This window comes from Manihot esculenta, chromosome 12, assembly GCF_001659605.2.
Source record: "Manihot esculenta cultivar AM560-2 chromosome 12, M.esculenta_v8, whole genome shotgun sequence".
Classification (NCBI taxonomy): domain Eukaryota; kingdom Viridiplantae; phylum Streptophyta; class Magnoliopsida; order Malpighiales; family Euphorbiaceae; genus Manihot; species Manihot esculenta.
In genome coordinates, this window is record NC_035172.2 from 1056138 (window position 1) to 1072439 (window position 16302).

A 16302-nucleotide genomic window follows, 5' to 3' on the forward strand; every position below is an offset into this window, starting at 1 on the left:
GCACACAAACATAACAAAAAATGCATTAAATAATTTTAAAACATTACTTAAGATGATATCAATAAATTGAGATCTTAATGATAAGAATTAAGCTTCATTGAACCTTCCTCTGTAATTGAGGTTAGGGATTTCATTTTCTAAATTAAAAGATTTATAACGTTAGGGATTTTGAGGATCATGATTTCATTTTTGAAATAATTTCTTCGTGTTTAGAACGTACAAATTCAATACTTAAAAAAATATTTTTAAAGAAATAGAATAGTAAGTTATTGTGTAAAAAATTCATTTGAGAAATGAAAATGAAAAAGAATGTTAATATGAGTTAGTATTGTAAGCATGCTCATTAACTATTAATTTTCTTTTATATGTAATTAAACATAACTGAGACTAGGCGAGAGAGAGAGAGAGGGGGGTGGGTGTGCTTGAGTCCGTGCATGCCACCAACAAGAGCCAATCGAGAGAAGGGATTGGAGTCGGCTTGTGGCATACAGGGAACCAGGCACAACCCTTAATTCACCTTTTTCTCTTTTTTTCTGGCACCGGCAGGCCTTTTGTATTTGCAAACAAAATTATACAAGTGAAGAGGAGGAGACTTAAGAGAAATAGAGAAGACGCATGGAGTAGACAATGGATAGGTAATGGCTCTGTTTATATAGGAGTTTTGAGATTTTCTTACCATATTCGCTCCATCTCTATTAAATCCATTAGTTATCCTATAATTTATTTCTCAGATATCATTTTCCATTAAGAGCGAAATATGAGCATTTGATGTCTTTAATCAGATTAGTCATATTTTTATTTTTCGAGGGAAAAAGAATTAAACCGGAGATTTCTAATTAAAGGTAAAATATGGCTGAATAATGTCTTTAAACACTAAATTAAATTAAATTAGATTTTATTATTTGGTTAAAATAAAATAAATTTGTTAAAATTATAGCTGTTGATATACCTTCCTAATTAAAATAGGCCGAAGATATATGCCATTTTAAGAAAATGTTTACTGCCCTTATTTGACATTCTGTCTTGTATTGATGCGAAAACATATATCATATTTTTCGATATAATTTTATTGCGTTCTTTTCAAAAGAGAATTAAGTATAATTTTTTGAAGGGCTAAATAATTAAAAAAAACCAAAATTTTAACTATTTTTTCTTCGATTGTAGCCAAAGTTCCCTATCAATTTTAATTTAATTATAAAGTTTTCTATTAATCATCAAACTTAAAGCTGGGGTTGTTGACATATAGGCTGATATTGGAGATAATATTATTATTTTATATATTGTTTTTAATATGACAAAAGATATAGTAATAAAAATATCTAAGATTTTCAATTTTCACTTTTAAAAAGTATGTTTTAATTATAGCCTACTAATCAATTCTAATTAAAATAGTCAAATAAATATTCTATTTCAAATATGATAAAATTAAATAATAAAAATAAAAATCTCCTTTTCCCATATAATTTCTTTGATGCATTTATGAAAATAGATAAAACTATAATTTTTAAAATTAAAAATTCATAAAAAAACTTCCCCACAGTTTTAACCCATACACATAATTAAAAACCAATATTCGAATGGATGTATATTATTTGGTGACAATAGGTGGAGGAAGAAGGAAACAGAAGGGATAGTGGAAGATAAGAGGAGATATCTCTTCTCTCCATTCGCCATCATAATTTTAATGAATGATATTCATAAATGCACTTTAAAAAAGTAAAATTAATATTAGATATTACTGTTTTAAAATTCAAAATATTTTAGTTAACTTGCTATAATTATAAAAAATTTTAAATTGATAAAAATTTTATAAAAAATCGAATAATTTTATTATTACGCTTTACACCTTATCAATGATGTACATAGAATAATAATACTGATTTCTATATCAATTTTTGTCTCATCCACGCACAATTTTTAATTTTAATTAATTAAAACCAAAACTTTAAAATTAAATTAAAATTGAAAGAAACTTGACTGCACTAAAATTTTGACTTTTTTTAACTATTTGGTTTTCTAAAATTAATTTTCGTATTCTTCAAGGAAATAAAATTTTCAAGAATTTCTATGGCAATATAAAATAAATTTTAAGGTAATTGACAGATAATAAAAATTTCCAATACATCAACAATTGTCATAAATAGAATCAGACTCGACATGTCGTTTTTGGCAATTCTCCCCTATGGAGTTGTGGGGTCTCAAATCTCAATAGTAACAGTAAACCTACGCTAATCAATTCTTATCTCCAATATTCGTTTTTTAACTTTCAAGTTGCCTTTTATATATATTTTTTATAAAAAACAAAAAAAAAAACATAGAAGTGGTGGTCGTTTAGATTATGCCATCCTATCTTCAGTTGTCATTTGAGTTTCAAAGTGCAAACCTACTTCTGAATTTTTAATCACAAAATAAATTACTCGATACCCCTACTAAATTTGTAATCAAATGCATGATTCTGAATAGCACCACGACTTCCTTTCATTCTTACTCCACATCTCCTACTAATGGTCAGAGGGGTCCTGTTATTGCATTGCCTTGCACCGAGCAGAAACAAATAGTGAGCACCCCCAAAACTAAAAGAAACACAACAAATCTCACCCTTCAACCCGACTATTAATGGGGTTGTTTTATCTTCACCTCAACCATCATGCGCATTGCATTGGAAATCTCAATCCTTTTAATCCTGCTTCAAACCCAGACAACACTTGTAATTTGAAGCAATATCAGGCTGGAAAGGCACCAGCCTCAAATGTAATTCAACGTCACCAAGATACTGCCTGCTAGGATTACTGGGTCCTATATATGTTTCAGTTTAAGCAGTATTTGAATTTCCTGACAAGCTCTGGTACTCATATTAGATATTAAAACAAATAAAGAACTAACACTTTTGTCTACCTTCAGACGGATTAAGGTTGAGACGTTTCAACTAAACTGTATTGCTTTGAATAATTATTTAGAGAATAATTTTGTAGTTCAATAAAAAATCCTACTGGTCTTCCTAAACTCCAGATTTAAGTGATAGTTTACTACTCGAATGAATACTAAAAGGAAAAGCTGGGGATAGGTGAATCCTCACAGGCTAATTGCAAGATGAAACTTGATGGACATTACTAAGCAACAAACAAGGAATTGTGGAATTCAAACGGTAACACTGACATGTGAAGAAAACAGGGCTTGCAAAGAAGTGATTGCAAATTATCACATCCATGAACCTTGCAAAGCGTGTGATAAGCAAACTATCAAAGCTCTCAGAAGCAGTTCGACTGGGTATTGAAAATTTTTTACAGTCTAGACCACCTAACTTTCACACGTCACAACACCATAATACAGGCCACCATGTGAGAAGACATAATTAAGTTTTGAACTTGGGATCCCATTAGCTTCCAATAGAAGCATCTACTGAATAGTGATACTCAATGGCATAGAGACGACAATCCAAACGAACATGAAAAATGCTGCCTGCAGTATTCTAAGTTCATGGTAGCATACCCACTAGAATAGATGAGTAGATGCCAAAAATTACAAAAGCCTAACTAACAGTAAACCAAAACCAACCTGCAGAATGTTTGCCAGAACAAGCTGGCAGACACATGATGCATAAAAATATCCATAAAGACCATAAATATCATCTCAAGTAATACAACAACTTGACAGACATCATGAGAAGGTAGAGTAACTTGACAACCGCTGCAACATGAGGACGACACTACTGACTTTCAGACACCCATATTGAGCAATGCTGGACGACAACCCTGGACCTTCTCAAACCTCAGACATGTCCTAGTACTCACTGGAACAGTAGACAAGTGCAAATCAATTGTTGCATAGTGGAAATATAATTGACAATTAAAAAGGTAAATATATCTACAGAATAACAGAGATGGGACCAAGGGCAAGGATAAGAGAGAAAGAAGGGGGGAGGATTTTTTCCTTATTAGAAACATCTTATTAATGCTTATTGAGTTTGTGAATACATGTGTAATTGATAAACGCAACAGTATCAACCAGCAAACAGAAATACAAGCAAGATGAATCACACAACAAACCTGATCATTCTCATCTTCCGCTGGTGAAGGGGACTTCTTTGATTGATCGGGTTTCTCAGCCCCACAATTCTGTCTATTGCACTTGGTCCTGAACGGATAGTTTATGTTGTTACATTTCTCGCACTTCCAGCTTCCATCAGGCATTTTTTGTTCTGAAAAGCAAGGCATAAATATCAGACTCAGACTACAAAGTTCACCTTCTTCAGAATTTAGGAAGACTTACTGGAATTTTTCTCTGACTTTGCAGCCTGCAATTGCAAGAGGATGTTATCAGAAACCAAACAAATTACCATCACTAAACAAAATAACAAGCTAAACCAAGAAAGATGTTAATGGCAAAATAAATTTCTATTCAGTATTTCAGTTCCCAAAGAATATAATGTTAGCCACAAAAAGGCAATTATATGATGAAGGGGGGAAAACGAAGAAGCACAAATCCTCTGAGTTGATTCTAATATAAATATATAATAAAGTAAAAAAGCAGAACAAACCTGGGATCCTGGCTTTGGAGTATTGCACTTCCTCATGTTACAAACAGTTCTGAAAGAGAAGTTGATATTCCCACATTTTGGACAGGTCCAGTCATTATCCCGTGTTGCATCTACATGGACATGAAATGAAGAAAAATCAAAGTGCGAGCACATAGACATTCTCAAAGTAGCTGCTCACATACATACTGAAATGACGAACCTGCACCCTTTTTCAGAGATTTATCGTCTGGAAAGAAGCCTGGCCTAGGCCCCTGATCAAAGCAAGTACCTCTATAAACTCAGCATCATATAAAAAATGATTGAAAAATGTCAGAAGTGTGCGTGTGAGTTGTTTTGTGGATGGAAGGGGGGGGTCTTCCTTCAGAATCTTTCTTGAATCATAGTGAAGACATAAATTTGCATGTGTATGATTTTGCATTTCTAAAAAATCGATGGCTAGGTGCACAGCAATACAAATTCAGACCAAGAGAAGTTAATGTTGTTCAAAAAAAAAAACATTTAATGTTCTTATCAACTAAGCATCCACTCATACATACATAATTCACCACAGAGGCACAGATGCAAGTTTAAATACCATGTTAAAAAAAATTATATTAAACCCCATCATTTGTAATCGAAATCTAAATGCCAATGTTGGAAAAAGTAACACATACATACCATGGCAGCAGGGCCCATTGGCATACCCAATCCATACCGGTCCATCAAGGGTGGTATGCCATACATCCCACCTGACAGAAAACAGGAAAAGTTACCCAACCAATGGAACCCTAAAGGGCCAGTTCTGCATTCATGCCTTGTAAAAAAAAAGGTTCTTGTCCAATAGTAAAAGGTTAAACATGTGACCAATAAGTTGGTGAAATAGGTATTTACCACTCCCCATCATAGATCCACCAGAATAAGGAGGTGGTCCAGACATATGCAGTGGCCTATAAGGACTGCCAGCAGAAAGGCGGCTGCTGTAATTATAATGATAAGCTGATCCCCCAGGAAATGCAACATCATATGGAGGAATAGAAGATCCATTGAAAAGGGATGAACCATATGGAGGCACACCCATATACATTGAAGAAGGTGCACCAGAACCTACATAAGGAGCTGAAGATGAGTAATTCTGCGGGGGTTGCATTGGCTTGGCAGCAGATTTCTGGAAGAGGAAAAACAAATACACAATTCAGAAAATAATTTTTAAGGTCAATAATATTTTTAGAGGATAAAGGGTAAATGAGCCAAAAACAAATACAGACAAAATGAGTGACAGCTACAAAGGGCAATGAGTTCAGCAATATATTCTTTATAATGATAATGATTGGTCAATCATATGCGAAAATGACATGCTAGTAAAGAAATAGTACAGCAATAGAAACAGTGGGAAGCTAAAGAAATATGCCATTATAATGAATAAGCAAGGACTAATCCTGTTGCAAACCAATCCCTACAGAAATTATGTCACAACTATCTTGTCTGATTCTTAAAATTGCATGATACAGATGAACCTCATTTCAATTACAAAAGCAATTAAATAGATGTATACATTAGAACTTTATGCATCCAACCTTAAATTGAAATCCAAGTAACTGTAAAAGAGCAGATAACACAACGCAGTATGCATACTATCAATGAGTTGTAGAGACAAACACCATAATTCTAGATAAAATCAGACAAATTCTCTTTTTTTTTTTAAAAAAAAAAAAAAAAAAAAAAAAAAAGAAACTCCAAAAAGTAACTTACTGAGTTATGATCTGCTGGCCTGGGCTGGGTGCAGTTACGCATATTGCAAGTTGTCCTGAATGAAAAATTGACATTGCCACAACTTGGACATGTCCAATCATCTTCCCTGCGACTACCTACAAATCATAAAAATTTGATCAAACGTGATAGGATCCCAGCATTCTAGCTAATCAATCTACCAATAATTATTTGATCTTTCCTCAGTCCAATATACCAGGCTAGCCCCTCTTCCATCCCATAAATCCCCCATTCCCAAACCCAGTAATTAAAACCTCAGACCCCAAATTGAAATCCCAGATCCTATACTCTAGGGACATCAGCCCATGATTCTATTCCAAGTATAGGGAAAAAACCAGCGTCTAACAGAAGCAAAGAACATACCATCAGTTCTAGCCCGCTTGGCTGCAGAGGAATTTCTGTTATCGATCTGAATAGAGAAAAAATAAATAAATAAATAACTACACTAATTCATCAATTACCTAATTGACAATAAATCCGAAATTATAAAACTTATAGATCTACCTTCATTTGCATCCGTGATGTCAAAAAGTTAAACAAAAAAGAATAATTTTTGTTTGATCTATAATAAAAAATGATAAAAATATAAGAAAAATCGTTGGGTCTTCTAGGGTTCTACAAAAAAAATAAAATAAAATAAAAGCAATAAATAAGAGGATCAGAAGAATGAGTACCTGAGACATGGCGTTTGAGAGAGACTGAGAAGAAAGCAAATTAGGCCTCTGCGTTAGATTGGGAGGCTCAAAGACTCTGTTCTAGCCCTACTATCCAAGGGAGGAGCGACGGGCTGAAGAGGAAACTACGGGTCGATTCCGCGTGGGTAAATAATTGGGTTACTCTCATCATGTCCCCATGGTTTATTTACCATTTCATCCCTAGAGTTTTGACAATTACATTAATGAGTCCTCATAGTTTTTTATTTTACCTAGTCCCTCGATCCATTTATGAGCTTCTTACCATTATTCAATTTTATAAACCCACCAAACGATGAATCAGAATCAATTATAAATAGAAAAAAAAATTTTGTTTCAGCAGGAATTTCGTGGACTAAAATTAAAATTAGCAAGATTTAACTAAGAAAAACATTATATATTAATAAAATAAAATAGAAATAAATTCAATTAAATTTCTATATTTTACCTAAAAACAAATAAGTTAAATTCAAATTTGGTATGGGCAAATAAGTATTAACATAACATAATATTATTTTTAATAATAAAATATTATTTTTTAATAAATTAAAATATAAAAATTAGTATTTTAAACCAAATAAAATTTTACAAAATATATTGATAAAATAAATAATTTTAAAAAATACAAAAAAAGAAATTCTATTATATAAAAATATTTTTATATTTAAAAATAATAATTTATTATTAAAAAGTAGTATTATATTAAATAAAAAATTATTTAGCTGTTAAGTAAAATTATAAAGATTTAATTGATAAAAAATTAAATTAATTTTAATTTTAAATAAAAATAAAAGGATTTAATTAAATTTATATCAAATTTAAATATTTATTATTTTATTATTATTAAAACACGCTGAATAAGTCAAATTTAAATATTTTCTAAAAAACTTATTTTTTATATTTTAAATGTTTAAAAATACTCATAAAAATTAATTAATAAAAAATATTTTTATAATTAAAAAATTAAATTATTTTCTTAATTTTAAGAGTCTTAATTACATCATTGTATAAAAATTTAGTAATATTATTTATTTTTAAATCACAACTAAAAGAGAAAAATTTTCTTAAAAAATATTTTATAAATATAAATTAATTTCAGTAAAATCACGAAGCATAAATTTATGATTACTTTTTACCACAAATAGGGAAAAAAAATAAAAAAGAGTTAAATCAGGACATTCAAGTTCAACAATATGCCTACGCCATTAGGTCGTCTGCATTCAATTTAAGATTTTATTTTGAATTAATATATTCAATTTAATATGACAATAAACTCAATTCGTCACATCAATAAATTTAAAAAAAAAAGAAGAAAATTATCAATCATGTAATATATTTTTCATTTTTTTATTATTAAAAATTAATATTTTAATATGATATAATCTATTTAATCTTTAATATAAAATTATGTGTTTATTTAATTTAAAAAGTGAAAATAAATTTATTTACTTTGGATTTGAATTTATTTTCATTAATAAATATTAATTTTAAATTATAATATGATAGCTTCACAACAATTATTAAAAAATAAGAAATAATTTAAATTTAAAAAGTAATTGTTAATAAACTATAATTTAATAATATTGTAATCATTTTATAATTTTTAAATATTAGTCTAGTAAAAATTATTTAATGTAAAAATATTGATATAATTAAAATAGTTGAAGGGTGAAGTAAAATTGATTAATGAAGTTTTAAATTTTATTTAAATAAGGGAAAAGTACTGCAGTTATTATAAAATGGACCATCTAAGACAAGAGTTTAGCAATTATTTATATTTAAATTCATATATGTACTATAACTATTTTAATTAAAATTTTTTATATAAATAACATAATGATATAAAATGAATATACCTAATTTTATTCTGAATATTATTAGAATGTCAATATAATTCATTTTAAATTTTTTAAAATTGTGCACTCATGGTAAATTGTATCTTGATAAATTTAAGATTACCTCATTTAAAAAAAACTTTTTAACATTATTTTAAAAAATTATTACTTTAACTAAAAATAATAAAAAAATATGGCAATTGGACTTTTATTTTTAGTTAAATAAAGTTTTAAAAATTTAATCTAAAAATCAAGACATTAAACTTCTAGATTTTTAGATTAAATAAAGAATTAACAAAATTTGGTTGAAAACTTTTTTTCAAATTAAGTTAAAATTTCTCAATTACTTAAGGAAATTAAATTAATATTGAGATTCTGTTTATTTATGAAAAATAATTTATATTTAAAAAAAATATTATTTAATTTTAATTTAAATAAAATACATTAATAAATTTATATATTAAAATTTTAATAAGATTCTTAAAATTAAAAAATGATTTTTTTAATTTTGAAATTTTTTAATATTTTATTTGATCATGAAATATTTTTTCATTGATTATATTTTCTAAATATATCAAATATTAGAAAATGTGAACCTACATCTACAATTTTCATAGAAAATAATTTTTATCAAATATGTGAAAAATATATTATTTAAATATTAATATATTTATATATAACAACATATTAATTACATTTTTAAAGTGTATAAAAATAGTTTAATTTTTTTAGTAAAATATTTTTTATTAAACATTAAAAAATGGAGCTTAAATTACAATGAAATTTAGCATTTATTATCATTATAAATACCATCATAATTAAGATTTAGGAGTATTTAATTCAAATAAAAAGAATTGACCGAATTAAATTAATTTAAAATTTTAGTTTAATTTTTTATTTATTTCGGTTTAATTTAATTTTTAATTTTAAAAATTTTAATTAATTTAATTTAATTTAATTTTAATAAAAAATTAAAAATATCAAATTAAACCGATTAGTGATAATAATATATTATTTTTAATAATATATAGAGATTAAATTATATTAAAATTAAAATATTTCAATTAAATTTTAAATATTAAAAATTTAAATTGATTAAATTAAATTAAATTCAATCAAATAAAATTAATTTAATTTTTAATTCAAATTAATTTATTTCAATTTTGATAAATATTCAAATTTTAATTTTAAATTTATTATTTCCATTGGATTTTGATCCGATCCGATCGAATAACCCCTGATCATAATTCGGCGTCCTAGATCATGCTTATTTTTATAACCCAGAAGGAAAGTCTCAACTTTAATCCCACGATAAGTGTGCAGAGGAAAGCACTGTATCGGCGAGCAGGTGGACAAGTAACGTTGAGCCAACTGGGCTGCCAAGGGTGAAGTTGCGGTTTACGCATGCCATCTGCGGCTGTGCTTCTCATCACTCCCAATGTCTGCCTCAAAACGGCGACCACCATAATATTCTTCTTCCAATCTCTATCCACTCTGCACTCTTAACTTCTCCTTCCTTATCCTCTTTCCCCTTCACTTGCCACAACGCTCTCTCGTAGGCCTCATCTTCTTTCGTCTTCTTTTCTCGCATGTCTGCTGCCGCCTAAAGCGCCTCGTGATCGCTTAACCTTTACTGGTATACAAGGTTTTAATTCCTTCTTTAAACAAGATTACAACAAAAAGAAAAATATATATGTTTATAGTGTCGCTTTTGTTCTGCAATTTTTTTTCATTACTTTATTCCAGTAAGTGTTGGTTAATTCAGAAGTGTCATTTTTATTGCTGAAAATGGATCGATTTCAGACGATTATCATTAAGGAATTGTATTTTGGATTTAATTGAAATTTGTTGTTTTTTGAGCTTTGGTTATATATTGATATCCATGATCAAGGGAAAAAAATGGGGACAAAAGAAAGATTATGGAAATTCTGCACTAATCCATTCGTGTACAACGTGCTTTAACTTGCGGGATTTGTAATCTATGTTTTTCTGTATTTTGAGATGTTAATTTGTAGATACTGCTGGAGCTTCTAGCATTTTTATTATCTATACAGGAAATCCGCTGGTCCAGACATGTCGAAGGATCAGGTACCTGCTAATCTTTCTATATATAATTTTCTATTCTTTTTTCTTTTTTGTTTATGAGATAATTGGGTTGGCGTAACAAGTCTTTTCGAAATCTATTGCTAGCCTGCCGTAGATGAAAACGGGGTTGATTCTTTGCGGGCTGCTACTACTGTTGGTTCTTTGAGGGTTGATGCTTCACCCTATGCTTGTTCCTCTCAGACACAGTCAGTCTACCATGGAGGTTAGTTAGTAAAAGAGTTGAAGAAATTCTTGTTTGCCTGTTAGCATGTAGAAAATATTTCTGCCATTAGATGGGTGAAAAATGTAAAGTTATATAGCTGTCTACTGTCTATTTAATATTAGATGAATATGGTGGGCTTTGTCCTTTTATGTTGTAATTTATGCTCATATATATATAAAAATAAAGAACTTAAAAATTTTGCTCGTCCATTTGGCATGAGTTTTGACTCATCAAAAACTTACTTTCATTATCTCAATTAGATTTTTAACCTAATTAATGACTATATAAAAGCATTATTGTATCAGGTATAAACAACTTAGCAAGTTTGGAATAGCAACTTCCATAGTATTTTTTCTTGTCGTTTTCTTTTTTAGTGATTTTTCATTTTTTACTAAATCTTCATTCACTTGCATGTATGTGCTCCTCAGGATCTTATGATAATTCCCTCTCCCTTTTAAATGTCAGCATGTGTTTCCAAGTGAATGATTTAGTGTTAAGAATTTTATTTGTTGAACAATTAATTGAGGAGTCGTATACTGATGGAGCTGTCTGGGATTATGCTCACTGAGATGATATGGGATATCCTTGGAAGACTAGGATCATGTAAATTTTAAGTACATAGAAATGGCCTTGTTTATATTTCAAAATTTTTCATCTCGGTTTCTTGTCAGGTAATGGAAATATGCTAGGCACATGGGGTGAATGTCTCCCAGATGTTAATGCTGAAGGCTTGGAAATTGGTTCTTATGTAAGAATATTCCTTTGCCTTCACTTTTCCATTACCTGTTATGTTCCCATATCTGAGTTCTTCTAAGTTCTACTCTGATGTATTTGTTTCTATTCCATATCGTATAAGGGTATCTACAATGATCCTTCATCAAACCCATTTCGTGGCCTTGGGTACACTCCTCAAATGCCACAAAGGCCATTTGCCTCAATCACAATGACAACCCCTCCTGGCAATTGTCGTGGCCAGCTGTACAATGGCCAAGATTTACCAAATTCAGAAACACCTTTCTACCAACAATTCATGACAGCAAACACTGCTTCACAAACCCCAGTTTCTTCTGCTATGTTGCCAGTTACCATTAATCCCCAAGAAGATGGCAACAGATTTGGGCCTCAACCAGGTTATCAGCCTGCAAAGGGATCTGTTTTAAGAGAAAGTAATTTTTCAGGAGATTCCAGAGGCTTTAAGTTTTTGCAGCAAGGATATGATGGGTTTGAAAGCAGTGGGTTGTGGTCAGATTGGTCAAAACCTGGGAATGCGATGGGTTCTCTGCTGCATTTGTCATCACCAACAGCTGTTCCAAAACCAATAATTTCACTAGGTTTTTCTGCAAATCATTTTGGAGTGGTTAGTCTTCTAATCCATGAACAGATTTTCACTTTCAATGTTCACTATTTTTTATTAAATGGAAAAGTAGCATTCTTATGAGATATATGAAGCCTATTTATTAATTTTGTCAAGTTCTAGTTTGTCATCTAACAGATAACAGTAAAATTTATTCAGGTTTCACAAAGAAAAGAATCATTGTTTGGGTTTGGCTCTCGTTTAGGCCCCAGTTATAAAATCTATCCTCAAGGTCAAACTAATGGAAACTCTAGCTCTCATATTTCCTCTTCTATGTTTGGAATGAATGGTCAGATCTGGTCCACACCTCATGAAGCTAGACAGGGGAGAAGGTGCAATGACCTTTCATGCAGTTGTAATGTTGCACTTGATACATTAGGCGAGCGAAATAGAGGACCTAGAGCATTTAAGCCAAGAAGTAAGACAGCACCAAATGGGTCTGTGATTGATAATCACAGGAATGCAGTTTCTGATTTTTGTAAAGAGTCTTACAATGGCCTGGATTTTTTCACTGAATACAAGGATGCCAAGTTCTTTGTTATAAAATCTTACAGTGAAGATAATGTTCATAAGAGCATAAAGTATGGTGTCTGGGCGAGTACCCTGAACGGCAACAAGAAATTAGATGGTGCTTATCATGAGGCAAAGGAGAGACATGGGACAAGTCCAGTTTTTCTGTTGTTTTCGGTAATTTATCCAATCTCAATGTTCTGATGTTTTTATGATCAGATGTATCCATAATTCATCCATTTGGGAATAATTGAATAAGCTGCTAGGAATATTGAAAGTTGAAACAAATTTGTAGGAAATGTAGTACAAGAAAGGCCACATCAGCAGATATTTTAATGGAAAAAAAACAAGGGGAATATGATCCCTTTCTTGTTAGGCAGGTCAATGATGTAACTACATGCCTCCTTAGTTTAGTGCATCTTGGTTTTTACAGTTTGTCCTCATGGTTTGTTGGTGGCCTTAAAGACATCTGCGGCCAACTAGTTTCTTTGTTTTGTTTTGTTCTCTCGCTCTCTTTCTGATTCTTTATTTGGCCACTCCCAGAATATATTTATCAAGTTGAGTTTTCTAGCCAACTAACACTTGCACTCTTGCACTGCCTGGCTTGTTTTATCTGAAGGGTAATGTGCCATAAAGCAAAACATTGAATTACCATTTTTTTTCTTCATTTCATATTGCACAATTCATATACAGGTGAATGCTAGTGCTCAGTTTTGTGGAGTGGCTGAGATGGTTGGACCTGTGGACTTTGACAAGAGTGTAGATTACTGGCAACAGGATAAGTGGTCTGGACAGTTTCCTGTCAAGTGGCACATTATTAAAGATGTTCCTAACAGTCAATTTCGTCATATTGTGCTTGAAAATAATGACAACAAGCCAGTCACTAACAGTAGAGATACTCAAGAGGTAGGACTTGATTTGATTTCGTTAACTTTCTCCAATTTTTTTGTTGATAATTTGTATGAATATGGATTTTTGCTTGCATGAGGCACTTTACCAATTTGCTGTCAGCTGGCTGTAGTGGTTATTATCTAATGCCTGTGATTTAGTTGCTAGATGTGTCAAGCCACACGTTGGACTTTGTAGTGGTTATCATCCTCTACGACTTTCAAGATAACTCCCTGTGCTATTCAGCAAGCAAGGCTATTCCTTTGCCTGTTAATGGCTTCCCTTTATAACTCATCTTGAACAGAGTTGATTACTTACCCTTTTCTGGAACAAATTAAATGTAACAGTTCCATGTCTAATTTTCATTGCTCCTTCCACACTTTGACTAAATGACTAATTTGTGGATTGTGGATGCATTGATCTTTACTGCATATATTTTGTTGATTGACTGTGTTAAATGATGAATGCATGCAAAATGTAACTGCTTAGTTATGTGAGATCTTGTGTTCCTTGGTTCTTGAAAGTGAAGCCTGCATTGGGCACAATCTTTTCTTTTAGGCCAGCATCATCTATTGTGAGTTGTATTACATTTCTTACTGAAGTTATTTTATGCTGTGTGAAATATTTCAGGTGGAACTGGAACATGGTGTTGAAATGTTAAAGATATTGAAGAACTATGAAAGCCATTCATCCATCCTAGATGATTTTCATTTTTATGAAGAGAGGCAAAAAGCAATGCAGGCAAGGAAGTCAAGACAGCATCAGCAAGCTATTCCGGCGCCTACTTCAGTGGTTGGAGATGGTGAACAAAATTCTATTTCAATATCTAACGACTTCATGAAGAAAATTTCCAAGAGCTTCGCTGAATCTCTTTCTCTGAAAGAGACCGAAACAAAGTTTTCTATTCCACATCTGCCTCAGGGGTCCATGGGAATTCAACATGGAAAAAGAAGTCGACAGAAACAGCACATCCAAGCTAATCGGTAGGAAATTTCTTTTAGGTGTCTTTGACAGGGAAGTTTGAACTTGATAATACTCGCATTCTCCTTTTGTATTTCCATTTATTTGATTATATTTGTATTTTAATTTACATGGAAATTATCTGGATTCTTTGATAAAATTGATGACGTTGGCATATTGTATATATACATATGGTTTTTAAGTTCTGTCGTGGAACTTAATGTTCCATCACTATCATATCTGGCGAGGCATTAAGATTGGAGGAAAATGATGCAGAATAGAACAAGATATGTCTATGATCAAAAGCAGTTGATTTGTAATTTTACTCTTGGTTCATGCTTGGGTAAATTATTATATACTTGGAGTTGATGTGTAGAATTGTATACTTGCTCTCTATTCTGTTATGCATACTAAGCTTTGAGATAAATGGCCTAGGACACCGCATGCACATGTGATATAGAAGATGCAAAGGTTAAGATTACAATAAAATGCATTGAAACACAAATGAAATACGAGGAAAGTGTTCGAAGAAAAAATATAAAACGTAAAGAGAACAGAACAAAGCTTTCACTTTTCGCCGTTCCCAAATGATGGCCTTTCATGCATTCTCCTATTTTAGAACGTAATCATAGATTGATCGGTGGAGTAAGTGTAGATAAAAATGGCCATAGCAATCGCCAAAGGACCAAAGAGGTGATCAGGTCCGTGCGTGGTTATTATGGAGGCGTCTGATTGCTCCGTTGCTGATGCTCCGGTAGGGGTAGTAGTGGGAGCTGTTGTAGTATTTGTGAAAATGGCGGCATCCGGGGAGCTAGGAGAGAGACCAAGAAGCTCTGCGATTTCATTATAAACAAAGAAATTACTTCATAATAATGAAATATATTCTGTGGAAACTGGGAAACCATTGGTTTACATACATATTCGTCGAGTGAATTTTTTTTATCCTTTTAAAAGTATTGATTACTACATGCAACAGAGGGAGAGAGGAGAGTACTCACTGGGGCAAAAGCTAACGCTGGCATTTCGGAGCTGACAAGCGGAAGGTAGCTGAAGCAACCTGTTCTGTTGGATACCCAAGCTCTTGATCTGCGCACTACCACTATTGGTCTGTTGTATGATAAAACACAAGCATTTTGGGTTACTGTCCTTTAAATCCTTCACTTCATCGCAACAATCTTTTGTAGGTATATTCGCTTTTCCTGTTGCATATGTCAGGCAAGGCATCACCTTCTGAAACCCATTGTTACACTCTTCATTTACACCACCACCAGCCCCATCCACAACTCTAAAAAAACTAAAACCCGAAAGAAAGATCAAGAAAACACTAAACAGACAAAAAGAGTGGCTACCCATTTCCTTATATTGATCGTCCCAGCTATTTTTTCCGCTCAAAAATTTCAGGAGTAGAGAGGAAGGAAAGCTTTCCTATGTATCACGACAATGGCTGGCTTCACAAGAAGTTGACACTTTTA

General features: G+C 31.5%; 3 protein-coding genes across 8 annotated transcripts; 1 reads left to right on the forward strand and 2 right to left on the reverse strand.

Moving 5' to 3' along the window:
- Positions 1-3442: 3442 nt before the first annotated feature.
- Positions 3443-7117, reverse strand: LOC110628560 (ranBP2-type zinc finger protein At1g67325). The gene is made up of 10 exons (XM_021775289.2): positions 6958-7117; positions 6647-6692; positions 6266-6381; positions 5408-5681; positions 5195-5265; positions 4737-4788; positions 4538-4647; positions 4270-4294; positions 4047-4198; positions 3443-3790 (listed from the first exon to the last, which is right to left on the reverse strand). The coding sequence occupies exons 1-10, from the start codon at positions 6964-6966 to the stop codon at positions 3788-3790; spliced, it is 858 nt and encodes a 285-aa protein (XP_021630981.1). The 5' UTR covers positions 6967-7117; the 3' UTR covers positions 3443-3787.
- Positions 7118-10090: 2973 nt separating this feature from the next.
- LOC110628107 (YTH domain-containing protein ECT4) lies at positions 10091-15049 on the forward strand. 6 transcript variants are annotated; one of them, XM_021774604.2, is made up of 8 exons: positions 10093-10455; positions 10812-10898; positions 11001-11118; positions 11790-11866; positions 11975-12475; positions 12632-13159; positions 13676-13888; positions 14501-15049. In XM_021774604.2, the coding sequence occupies exons 2-8, from the start codon at positions 10884-10886 to the stop codon at positions 14855-14857; spliced, it is 1809 nt and encodes a 602-aa protein (XP_021630296.1). In that variant the 5' UTR covers positions 10093-10455; positions 10812-10883; the 3' UTR covers positions 14858-15049. The 6 variants fall into 6 exon arrangements, with proteins under 6 accessions (XP_021630298.1, XP_021630296.1, XP_021630297.1 ...); XM_021774605.2 differs by having other exon boundaries at positions 10826-10898; XM_021774603.2 differs by having other exon boundaries at positions 10093-10446.
- A 236-nt stretch (positions 15050-15285) lies between these two features.
- Positions 15286-16302, reverse strand: LOC110628109 (non-specific lipid transfer protein GPI-anchored 1). The gene is made up of 2 exons (XM_021774607.2): positions 15829-16302; positions 15286-15663 (listed from the first exon to the last, which is right to left on the reverse strand). Exons 1-2 carry the CDS (start codon positions 16181-16183, stop codon positions 15446-15448), a joined length of 573 nt encoding a protein of 190 aa, XP_021630299.1. The 5' UTR covers positions 16184-16302; the 3' UTR covers positions 15286-15445.

Bases quoted from the DNA above. Each gene is read 5' to 3' on its own strand.
- LOC110628560 (XM_021775289.2), bottom strand. The intron at 5,682-6,265 runs GTAAGTTACTTT...TTCCTCTTCCAG, and splicing joins GGCCAGCAGATCATAACTCA to AAATCTGCTGCCAAGCCAAT. The intron at 4,789-5,194 runs GTATGTATGTGT...TGCTTTGATCAG, and splicing joins CAATGGGCCCTGCTGCCATG to GGGCCTAGGCCAGGCTTCTT.
- LOC110628107 (XM_021774604.2), top strand. The intron at 11,867-11,974 runs GTAAGAATATTC...ATATCGTATAAG, and splicing joins GCTTGGAAATTGGTTCTTAT to GGTATCTACAATGATCCTTC. The intron at 13,889-14,500 runs GTAGGACTTGAT...GAAATATTTCAG, and splicing joins ACAGTAGAGATACTCAAGAG to GTGGAACTGGAACATGGTGT.
- LOC110628109 (XM_021774607.2), bottom strand. From the start codon at position 16,183: ATGGGTAGCCACTCTTTTTGTCTGTTTAGTGTTTTCTTGATCTTTCTT. The intron at 15,664-15,828 runs GTGAGTACTCTC...ATGAAATCGCAG, and splicing joins CAGCGTTAGCTTTTGCCCCA to AGCTTCTTGGTCTCTCTCCT.